This window comes from Bemisia tabaci, chromosome 5 (assembly GCF_918797505.1).
Source record: "Bemisia tabaci chromosome 5, PGI_BMITA_v3".
Classification (NCBI taxonomy): domain Eukaryota; kingdom Metazoa; phylum Arthropoda; class Insecta; order Hemiptera; family Aleyrodidae; genus Bemisia; species Bemisia tabaci.
The window spans coordinates 6,998,207-7,009,008 of record NC_092797.1 but is presented as its reverse complement, the minus strand read 5'-3'; the positions used below and the strand labels follow the sequence as shown (position 1 = coordinate 7,009,008).

The 10,802-nt window shown below is 40.8% G+C and overlaps 1 protein-coding gene across 1 annotated transcript; it reads left to right on the top strand.

The window, feature by feature from the left end:
- Positions 1-542: 542 nt before the first annotated feature.
- On the top strand, positions 543-5,147 carry LOC140224725 (uncharacterized). Its single transcript, XM_072301142.1, has 2 exons — positions 543-3,109; positions 3,482-5,147. The coding sequence occupies exons 1-2, from the start codon at positions 1,667-1,669 to the stop codon at positions 4,313-4,315; spliced, it is 2,277 nt and encodes a 758-aa protein (XP_072157243.1). The 5' UTR covers positions 543-1,666; the 3' UTR covers positions 4,316-5,147.
- Positions 5,148-10,802: the final 5,655 nt, after the last annotated feature.

Sequence of the window (10,802 nt, the reverse complement as noted above, 5' to 3'; positions counted from 1 at the left end):
GTTTGCGGTGATTTGTTCAGCTATTCCTGTGGTATTTTTCCACATCTTTCACAAAGCCCCAAACGGTTTTTCGGGGGGCGGGGAGGGGGGCTTTATTCATACTATCATGACCGTAAGCGCATCTTACTGACTTTACTTTGTTCTCTTCTCTCCGCGCCGCGGTCACGATGGTATTTTCTGTTAAGGATTTTTCTTCTTCTTCTTCACATTTTACCCATTTTCATGTCCTCTCCCTCTTTTCCCCTTTTTACCCCCTCCCCCGCAATCCAAACACTTCCTCTCAAGTACTTCTTCCTGTAAGGCAGATATGACGGGGTCATATGTGGGGGATTATTTTTCTTTCTTTACAATTGATGAACTTTGACCCAACTTACTTCTCCTTAACAGGGCCCTCCTTACCCCTGTATTAACCCCCCCCCCCCCCTGCCCGCTCCACTTTACTTGAAGTATTTTGCTCCCTCCGCAGCAGAAATGACGATGTTTCTGGCAAATAATGTTTTACTTATGTTTAGGTACTGAAATACTGAATACATGGGAGCCACCCTAGGGTGCGTCAAAAAAAATGAAAGTCTGAAATGTTGCGCTCCCCAGGCGGCAATCGATGACGTTTGGTAAAAAAACGTTTTTGCCAAATTTTGGGCTAATTTCAACCATTTTAAATGGTGCCAACGGTCAATTTTGTGGTGAAATTCTGGTTTTTCGACTTAGACCACGATTTTATACAAAAAACCCGATTTTACGCTGAAATCGTGCGTTTACGGGCAAAATGCCACATAACTCAAGTTGTAGAGGATGAAATTTCACTCTAGAAAAACGTCTTTTCAAACAAAAAAAATCAAATCTGACAGGCAAAACGCACTCCGGTATTTTATTTTTTGGTCCTCAGAATTTCTGAGGCCTTACAAAGCACCGCTATTAAAGACTCAATCCTTACCAAATTGAATCGAAAATGGGTATAAATGAACTGTAGGTAAGTGCTAAGGATACACATGTCATCAGAACATCCTCTGTTTTAAAAAAACGTCCCATTTTTTTACGCATTTCTCAAAAAAGTATACGACCCGAAAAGCAGGATACTGAAATTATTGCCTTCGACATAGTTGGTAAGTTAAGATACTAATAGAGGTTCGAGTCAATTTTCTTCAGATGAAAAATCGAACGTTTTAGTAAGAAGGAGAAGAAGTGGACGAAATGGTGGAGATGAAAACCGTCTGTCCAAGTCACTATAACTGCAGCGCAATCCTTCCGCCGCGGTGCGCCGCGCGAATGTCTGACCAGTTGCATACATGCCTAGTCTCGAGGAGTTTTAAACACACCAGCGGGGCGGGAGAATATTTTTCGACTTCAAGGTCAACGAAGATGAAGCTATCCCCACCACTTTCCCCGCCAGTCGCCTGAGCGGCCAATCAACTGTTCTTACGTATAACGCCTTGAAACCGCAGACGGGTGAACAGCTAGGCACCTTCAGTACCCCTCCGATATTTTGTGCCCTCAGTCTTGGTGTCGCTGACGTTCTCTTTCGCGCAATAGTGTGTGAGTTTCTTTATTTGATCGAGAAGTGGCAATAGAGTGCAAATTAAGATGCAGCAAGCAATTTAAAGATCATTACACAGTGAACGTGCAGTTTTAAATTTAGATATCGGATTGCGGAATAGTGCGATTAAAGATGCGAATAAAGAAGTATGCGAAGCTTTTAGAGCCTAAATCGGAAATTACTGCCGAAAAGTATCCGTCTAGAGGGCAAGTGCTCAGTAATTTACTGTACGAACTTAATGTTAAAAAACAATATCTGTCACAAAGTGTGGAAAATGTCATTGACAGAGTGATACCTTTTTGGGTTAAGGCTCGAAGTCCCACATTAAGAAAGGACAAGTGCAAAAAAAAATTGATACAGCTGTACCAAGAATACAGGAATATTCAACGAATCGTAAATAAGAAAAATGCGTCGAAGTATGAAGCAGCTTTTACGAACAGTTTACACCATTTATTTGAAATTGACAGTTCTGATGCTTTAGCGTGTATGAGCGTAGAGGACAGGCCATATTTGCTGTCTGAAAAAGAAAAAGCTAGAAGGGAAAATCAAAACTCGCAAAAAAAGGAAAAAAAGGTGGATAAACAAGTGTTACAGGAAGAATTACCAGGTGAAGGATATGCTGATAGAAGATATCTTGCGTCAAATGAACTTGAAGCTGCACGGAAGCAGATGAAAAAAAAGAAGCGTACCCTTCGGGAAGAAAGACAAAAGCAAAAAGCCGAAGCATATGCTAAGAGACTCTCTGAAAAAATTATATTGTCAGGATCGTCTTCACAAGATTCTAAACCGTCATCTCAAGGAAGTGTTTTTGAGTCTAAGTTACAATCGCCCAAGAGAAAGCGGTTGCAAATATTAGACGAGGAATTGAGTTCAACTTTAGATCGCACGAGAACCTCCAATCGAAACGCCACTTTTCTCATCGCAAAAACCGCTAAATCAATGGGTGTTGATGTGAAGACTCTAACTGTTAGCGAGGCATCTGTGAGACGAAGAAGAGCTGAGCTAAGAAAAAATTCTGCTCAACGAATTCAAAAGAACTTTAATCCTGACGTGCCTCTCACAATACATGTAGATGGCAAACTTCTACCTCCATTGATGGGTGGTAAGAAAAAGGTTGACCGATTACCAATTTTAGTCACAGGTCACAACATTGATCAACTTTTAAGTGTACCTGCATTGCCCTCTGGCAAAGGTATCTTTATAGCTGAGGCAATTTGCCAAACTGTTCGGGAGTGGAATATAGAGGAGCAAGTCAAATCTATATGCTTTGATACCACGTCCTCAAACACTGGAGTTAAAAGTGGTTCTTGTGTCTGTACGGAGCGAATCTTAGGTAAACGTCTCTTATATTGTGCTTGTCGTCATCATGTTTCTGAACTCCTTCTCGATGCTGCAGTCACTTCTCGCATAGGCAAGAGGAACCAACCTGAAAATCCTATTTTTACCAACTTCCGTGACAAGTGGGAGGATATCAATCCAAGCACCTATACGACGGCCCTAGACGACCCTGACATTCTTGAAAATGTGCAGCCTATCAAGACAGAACTTTTAAACTTCTGTTTCGAGCAACTTTCGGTGAGTTTTCACTAAAATACATTAACATTTTTTCTTCTTTTGGCCAAGTTTTTTAATTTTTAAAGTTTAAAGATCGTTATTGACGTAAGTGACCTTGTATCTCGATCAATCAAGTTCAATATTTACCCGTTGCTTTTGATGACGTCATTTTTTTTACTTAGAAAACATCTTCCTCTTTAATTTTAATTGTAGGAAGTAGCAAATCACGAGTCGTGCGTCAAGTTTCATCAGTTCAACCATAGTTTAACACACATAATTTTCTCTCTTTTTGTTAAGTATTTACGTGCAGGCATCTGTGCGCACGTGTAATGCTGAGGGCCTGTATTCTTAATAACAAATTCATCGATGCTGTTTTGTATTGTTTGTTTCTAGAAACATAAACATAGAGAAGATTACAGAGAGCTTCTAGAACTTGTGATCATATTTTGCGGAGCAACACCAGAGAGAGGAGTACGATTCAGAAGACCTGGAGCAGTATCAAATGCCCGCTGGATGGCGAAGGCTTTATATATTTTAAAAATGTATATGTTTCAGAAACAATTAACTATGTCCAAAGAACTGTTAGGTCATATTAAAGACATTTGCACTTTCATTGTTTGTATATACGTAAAGTATTGGTTCCAATCGCCGTCGGGGGCAATGGCGCCAAAAAATGACTGTGATTTGTTATCGAGTCTTTTGGCTTATGAAAAAATAAACCTTCCTATTTCTACAGCTGCTTTAGAAAAGTTACTCAATCATCTATGGTATCTGTCCGAAGAATTGGTAGCTTTTGCATTTTTTGATGAGCGGGTCCCCTTCAAAACCAAAATTCGCATGGTGAAGGCCATGGAAAAAGAGAGCTCAACAACTAGTCCTCCAAGGAAAGCATCGCTTGACATTAACTTATTGAGAAGGAAGAAAAACATCTCATTGGAAAATTTCGTAACTTCCAACACGCACAATTTTTTTAATCTACTGAATATCCCTAAGGATTTCCTCAACTCCCATCCTTCCGAATGGAGTCAGCTAGAAAATTATAATGCAGCTTGTAAAATCGTAAAGAGTATGAAAGTCGTCAATGATGCCGCCGAGAGATCGGTGGCATTAATGACGGCTTTCAACAATGCAATAACATCGAAGGAAGACCAAAAGCAATTTCTACTCCTTACTGTCACAGAGAATTTGAAAAAGTATCCCTCAGCAAGGAAGACATTTTTGTTGTAGGCACCTCACTCAAAAATTGTGTCCAAAAATTTGTTCTGCACTATTACTTACTGGATATCCTTTTTTTCGAACGCAATATATCATACATTGAAGTACACGATAACTTTTTCTTTCATGTGCCGCTCCTCTTCGATATGCTGCGGAGGAAAATTCCCCTAAGTTTTGTTGAAATATACCCACTTTAGTATGTTTAAAAATTATGCAAAAAAATGAACGTACCGAATATCTGCAGTCAACCACATAAAAACATAATTGAGGACTACTGAAAATAATAAAACAACATCAGTTTAAGAGAAATAAATGGACTATTTCTATCAAACGGAGCTATGTGCATTATGACGTGAGCCCGGTTATGCACATATTCTTACGGGTCTCAGGACTCATGTCGTAATGCATGTAGTTTCGTTTGGCAGAAATACGTCCAAATGAAGTCCACTTTTCTGAAAAAAAGTGAATTTCGGCAACCTTCTGTAACGTTATTTTAATCTTCTCATACCATGAGAGCGATGATGTGTTTTATTTTTCATCTAAAGTGGGTACTCTGATCTAAAGTCAATTTACTCTTACGTCTGTCAATACTTTAGAGTCCATTTAAGTATTAAGTAAGCCATTTTGTTCAACTTAACCCCACCCCCTCCCCTTAAGGCCATCAGTGAGCCAACCCATCCGCGCCCTTTTGAATTACATGAGCATAACTTGACTCTTCCTCCTTCCAATTAATTTTCTCCAAAGATAACGTAGATAACTGAAAAATAGCCACAAAATTGACTTTTATGGGAGAATATTCTCTTTTTTTTCCAAGTGAAAGGCTTACATCTGGGCTCGACCCCCCCCCCCCCCCCCCCCCCCCCTGTGGCTTACATAATACTTGCACGGCCTGTAAAGTTTTAGTATCTTTCAGGGTCATTTTTTTCAGTATCCTGCTTTTCGGGTCGTATACTTTTTTGAGAAATGCGTAAAAAAATGGGACGTTTTTTTAAAACAGAGGATGTTCTGATGACATGTGTATCCTTAGCACTTACCTACAGTTCATTTATACCCATTTTCGATTCAATTTGGTAAGGATTGAGTCTTTAATAGCGGTGCTTTGTAAGGCCTCAGAAATTCTGAGGACCAAAAAATAAAATACCGGAGTGCGTTTTGCCTGTCAGATTTGATTTTTTTTGTTTGAAAAGACGTTTTTCTAGAGTGAAATTTCATCCTCTACAACTTGAGTTATGTGGCATTTTGCCCGTAAACGCACGATTTCAGCGTAAAATCGGGTTTTTTGTATAAAATCGTGGTCTAAGTCGAAAAACCAGAATTTCACCACAAAATTGACCGTTGGCACCATTTAAAATGGTTGAAATTAGCCCAAAATTTGGCAAAAACGTTTTTTTACCAAACGTCATCGATTGCCGCCTGGGGAGCGCAACATTTCAGACTTTCATTTTTTTTGACGCACCCTAAGCCACCCTCCTACTCTTCTCCATTATTCCCCCTCTTCTTCCTCTTCCTCTTCCCCTCTAATTTGTCCCTCTTCTGCCTCGTTCTCTTTACTCTTCACTTTTCTTCTACTTTTTACTACTTTTTTGTGGGAGTAATATGGTCACGTGAGGAGAAAGTGGAAGAGAATGTACCTAGGAAATGATAAATCAAACATAGAAGTGGAAAGAGAAACGTGAAAAATATGAATAAGAAATAATTCTTCACAGGAAACATCGTCATTTCTGCTGTGGAGGGAGCAAAATACTTCAAGTAAAGTGGAGCGGGCAGGGGGGGGGGGGTTAATACAGGGGTAAGGAGGGCCCTGTTAAGGAGAAGTAAGTTGGGTCAAAGTTCATCAATTGTAAAGAAAGAAAAATAATCCCCCACATATGACCCCGTCATATCTGCCTTACAGGAAGAAGTACTTGAGAGGAAGTGTTTGGATTGCGGGGGAGGGGGTAAAAAGGGGAAAAGAGGGAGAGGACATGAAAATGGGTAAAATGTGAAGAAGAAGAAGAAAAATCCTTAACAGAAAATACCATCGTGACCGCGGCGCGGAGAGAAGAGAACAAAGTAAAGTCAGTAAGATGCGCTTACGGTCATGATAGTATGAATAAAGCCCCCTCCCCGCCCCCGAAAAACCGTTTGGGGCTTTGTGAAAGATGTGGAAAAATACCACAGGAATAGCTGAACAAATCACCGCAAACCGCGCTTCAATATCTAGATCTGGCACCTCGTAACAGCCGGAGTTCGACATTAAAACACCTGCAAAAATGGGTGAAAATCGGGGACTTTGCCCCCCCATAACTCGAAAACGGTGCGTATACTCAATCTGAAATTTTAGTATGTGTAAAGGGTCACCCTAAGGATGAAAAAAAACCTCACTTCGACTCCAATTTCGAGGGCCCAAAAATGGGCCACTTTGTGCTTGGCTCTTTATTTTGATTCTAATTAGTCTAATCTGAATTTTAAGTAAAAATTAAACGGATATGTGACCATCCAAGGGAAAAAGAATCCTCGGGCACTTTGAAAAATTTATTTAATGACGTCATCCATCGCGGTAGTGACACCCTTTGTTTCTGCCACCTTGCTTTCATCCGAGCTACACGTTGAGTAACCAGAGCAAATGTGTGTTTCCCTGACTGATGAAAGCAATGTAGAAGAAACCAAGGGTGTAACTACCGCGGTGGATGACGTCATAAACCGAATTTTTAAAAACGCGATATCTCGGTTAATATTTAACGTAGAAAGTTGCTATTTGGACGGATCTTATATTATGCAGCTAATCTACAAGAAATCAAGCATCAAAAGACGATTCTGATTGTGAGACCAGCACAACTGACCAACTGTGTGGGATCATTGCGGGCGGAAGGTCTGACACCGAGAAATTACGAATATTCATCGATTGAGGCGCGCGCCGTGATGTACGCGCAATGCGTGAAGTATTCCTGCAGTCTTGCAGGCGCTAATAATGGGGGATGGTTTCATAAAGGAACAGAGTTTTAAGGCACTCGAAACGAGTCATTGCCTCATAATTTAAGGTCCGACTTTATATACTTGCACTAATGCAAACTTAAACAAATAATTATTAAATATCTTTCCTGCAGATAAATTAATCAAAAATAAACTTCACAAAAAACGTTATGTAGAAATTTTGGGGATTGTTTTACAAGAAGCTGGGATCAGGTCGCAAAACGATTATTCTAGTTCTGGGTGCAGCTACAAATAAACCTCTGGCGGTTCAAAACCTACTTTTCTAGTGTTTTTTTTTTTTTAATGTTATATCCTTGTTTTTTCCCCAATATTTTCATTTTTCCGGGTTTATATTTTTGGACCATATCGTTAGTGCATTTCCCTTAAGGTGGTGTAAAGGAGATATCAAGTGAAGGGGGTTTCAATAAGGATCATCTGGAAATTATTTACAGCTTAAAATTCAAGTTAGGCATTGATGCACTATAACAGCAATAGACATAGGTTCATTAAGCACGATAAGCTGAATAGCAGGATTCAACTGCAGATTTTTCAAGCTCTAAAAATGCATTCCGTTACTATTATGGATTTGAATACTTTAAAAAAGCCAACGATGAGAATATGAGGCAACGGTACATCCAAAACTTCCGCGGATCATTTATTCTAATGCGAGAATGCTTTACATCTTCCTCTTAAAAACTGTTCAGGCAAATAACAACGAAATAAATTAGAGTCCACGCTCGGGTCGTGGTAAAAAAAAAAAATAAGCTCAAGTACGAATCGGGCTCCAGACAAATATTTCAAAGTTAATTGATTGAAATGCTTGTTAAAATGATTACTGTAACTGCAACTTTCTGTAGATTAGCATTGTCACGTCTCATCTCCGGACATAGCTTAAAACTGAGTATTTATATGTAGAGGTATGACACTTTTATCAGGGTTGCCACAGAGTTTGGAAAATTGAATTCCCTGACTTTCCCTTGATTTTTCTGAAATTCCCTGGCAATGGAACAAATGCCAGATTGTTAACAACACATAAGTATGTAGTTAGAGATGGTTTTCAGGCAAAGGACCCCGCACGGTTCTTATGGAAAATTGCCCTCGGTCAAATGCGTTGAAACTTCAGTATGTTGTGCAGCATGTCATCATGAACAAAAGTTCCAATAGGCCAAACAAGATCCCATGTGCGGTTTTCGAGATATTCGCCGTTTTATGTGCGTAAACGGAGGTTTCGCGCGCTCCCGCCGGAGCCATACCATTGTGCGGCGCCGCTCGTGCCCTTCCCTCCCAGTCACTCTCCGCTGCCCCGCCGCCCATACCTTGGCTCCTCTATCGCTCCAACTCCGACGCTCACGAGGCTGCGCCCATCATTACCGCACCGCACCCGCACGCCGTCTTCTTACGCGGACTCTTCTTCGGCCATGTCGCCTCTTTTTCTCATCGATCCTTTCTCTAAGTCTTCAAAAACGTTTAAGAAGTCCATTTTTACTAAACATGATAATGCTAATAACACAAATAATACAAAAAGAGAGGAAAAACAAATGATAATCCATGCGAAAGTACGTAGGAGAGTTGGAATGCCTAAGAGACGTTAAATAAAACAAACTTTTTTTTATTTTCTTCCCTCTTCCTTTCTTTCTTTTTTTTCTTCATTTTTCTCATGTGGAAGCAGTGAAAGTAACTTCTGTTGGAAGATGATGTTGATGTTTTTTCTTTTTTTTTTCTTTCTTTCAATAATGACGATTACGATCGGCGATCAGAACCCTCGACCTTCGAAAGTTACTTAGGGATTTTCTTGCAATGGTCTTCCAGCCGCATCTTTAATGTCTTTTTTATGGAACCTGGAGAAAACTCGTACTCACAAAAAGCCGCGTACGCGCATGAATGTTACGGTCGACCTGCAACTCTTTTTCATCATCTCTATGGAGTTTGTCTTGGATGTACGATCTGATTAGAGGATACGATCAGCATATAATAAGATGGCTGATAAGGTGGTGCTGCAAGTTGGAGCGACTTAAGATGTGACCATTTACGCCTAAATGGACATCTCTCTTCCTTGAGTTCAGTTATTAATGATCCCTCTCTCCTCCTCCATTGGTGCGGTTCAGCTAAGTCAAGACTAAAGCAAACTTAATTCCTACTTGAGCATCGTCAGCCGACTAATTACCCTCAACCTCCGCCACGTCATTATTGAAAGAAAGAAAAAAAAAAAGAAAAAACATCAACATCATCTTCCAACAGAAGTTACTTTCACTGCTTCCACATGAGAAAAATGAAGAAAAAAAAGAAAGAAAGGAAGAGGGAAGAAAATAAAAAAAAGTTTGTTTTATTTAACGTCTCTTAGGCATTCCAACTCTCCTACGTACTTTCGCATGGATTATCATTTGTTTTTCCTCTCTTTTTGTATTATTTGTGTTATTAGCATTATCATGTTTAGTAAAAATGGACTTCTTAAACGTTTTTGAAGACTTAGAGAAAGGATCGATGAGAAAAAGAGGCGACATGGCCGAAGAAGAGTCCGCGTAAGAAGACGGCGTGCGGGTGCGGTGCGGTAATGATGGGCGCAGCCTCGTGAGCGTCGGAGTTGGAGCGATAGAGGAGCCAAGGTATGGGCGGCGGGGCAGCGGAGAGTGACTGGGAGGGAAGGGCACGAGCGGCGCCGCACAATGGTATGGCTCCGGCGGGAGCGCGCGAAACCTCCGTTTACGCACATAAAACGGCGAATATCTCGAAAACCGCACATGGGATCTTGTTTGGCCTATTGGAACTTTTGTTCATGATGACATGCTGCACAACATACTGAAGTTTCAACGCATTTGACCGAGGGCAATTTTCCATAAGAACCGTGCGGGGTCCTTTGGTTGTTCGAAACGTTAAACCCACTCGAGAAAGCAAATAAAGGTGACTTGACGATTTTTCTCGGACAATTGCGTCATTTTTCCTGGCCATTTCCAGGAATTCCCTGACTTTTTAAAATTTCCGGACATTTCCCCGTATTCCCTGACTGAGGCGAGTGTGGCAACCCTGTTTCATACAACTTTCTTACAACTAGGAATACGGCTAAATAGTCATAGTGGGTGCCTGGGTATAGTGCCTTGAGGTGAATTGTGTATGGCCTTGAAGTGAATTGGACTGCATTTTGCAATTTGGACCTATAAATTCCGGCCCGGTTTAAAAACAACGTATGCGCCATTAGTTTCCCTATGCACATAAGTGTTTTTTTCAGATGAGCCAGAATTTATAGGTCCAAATAGCAAAATGTAGGGGAGAACCGGGTAAAGAGAGACTGGGATAATGGGAGACCATGGGCGTAGCTAGGGGGGGTCCTTGGGGGGCCTGCCCCCCCCCCCCAGAAAAACGGGATCCTCCATTCCTCACCCCCCCCCTCTCTTCACCACGAGAAGTGGTCCCATGGCCCTCCCCAGAGAAATTTCCTAGCTACGCCCCTGTACTAACTAATGTACAAACTAATGAAATTTTAACTATCTCATCTACCTCCCCCACACATCCAACTAGGTACCTAAGTACAATGTTCTAGATAAGTATAACC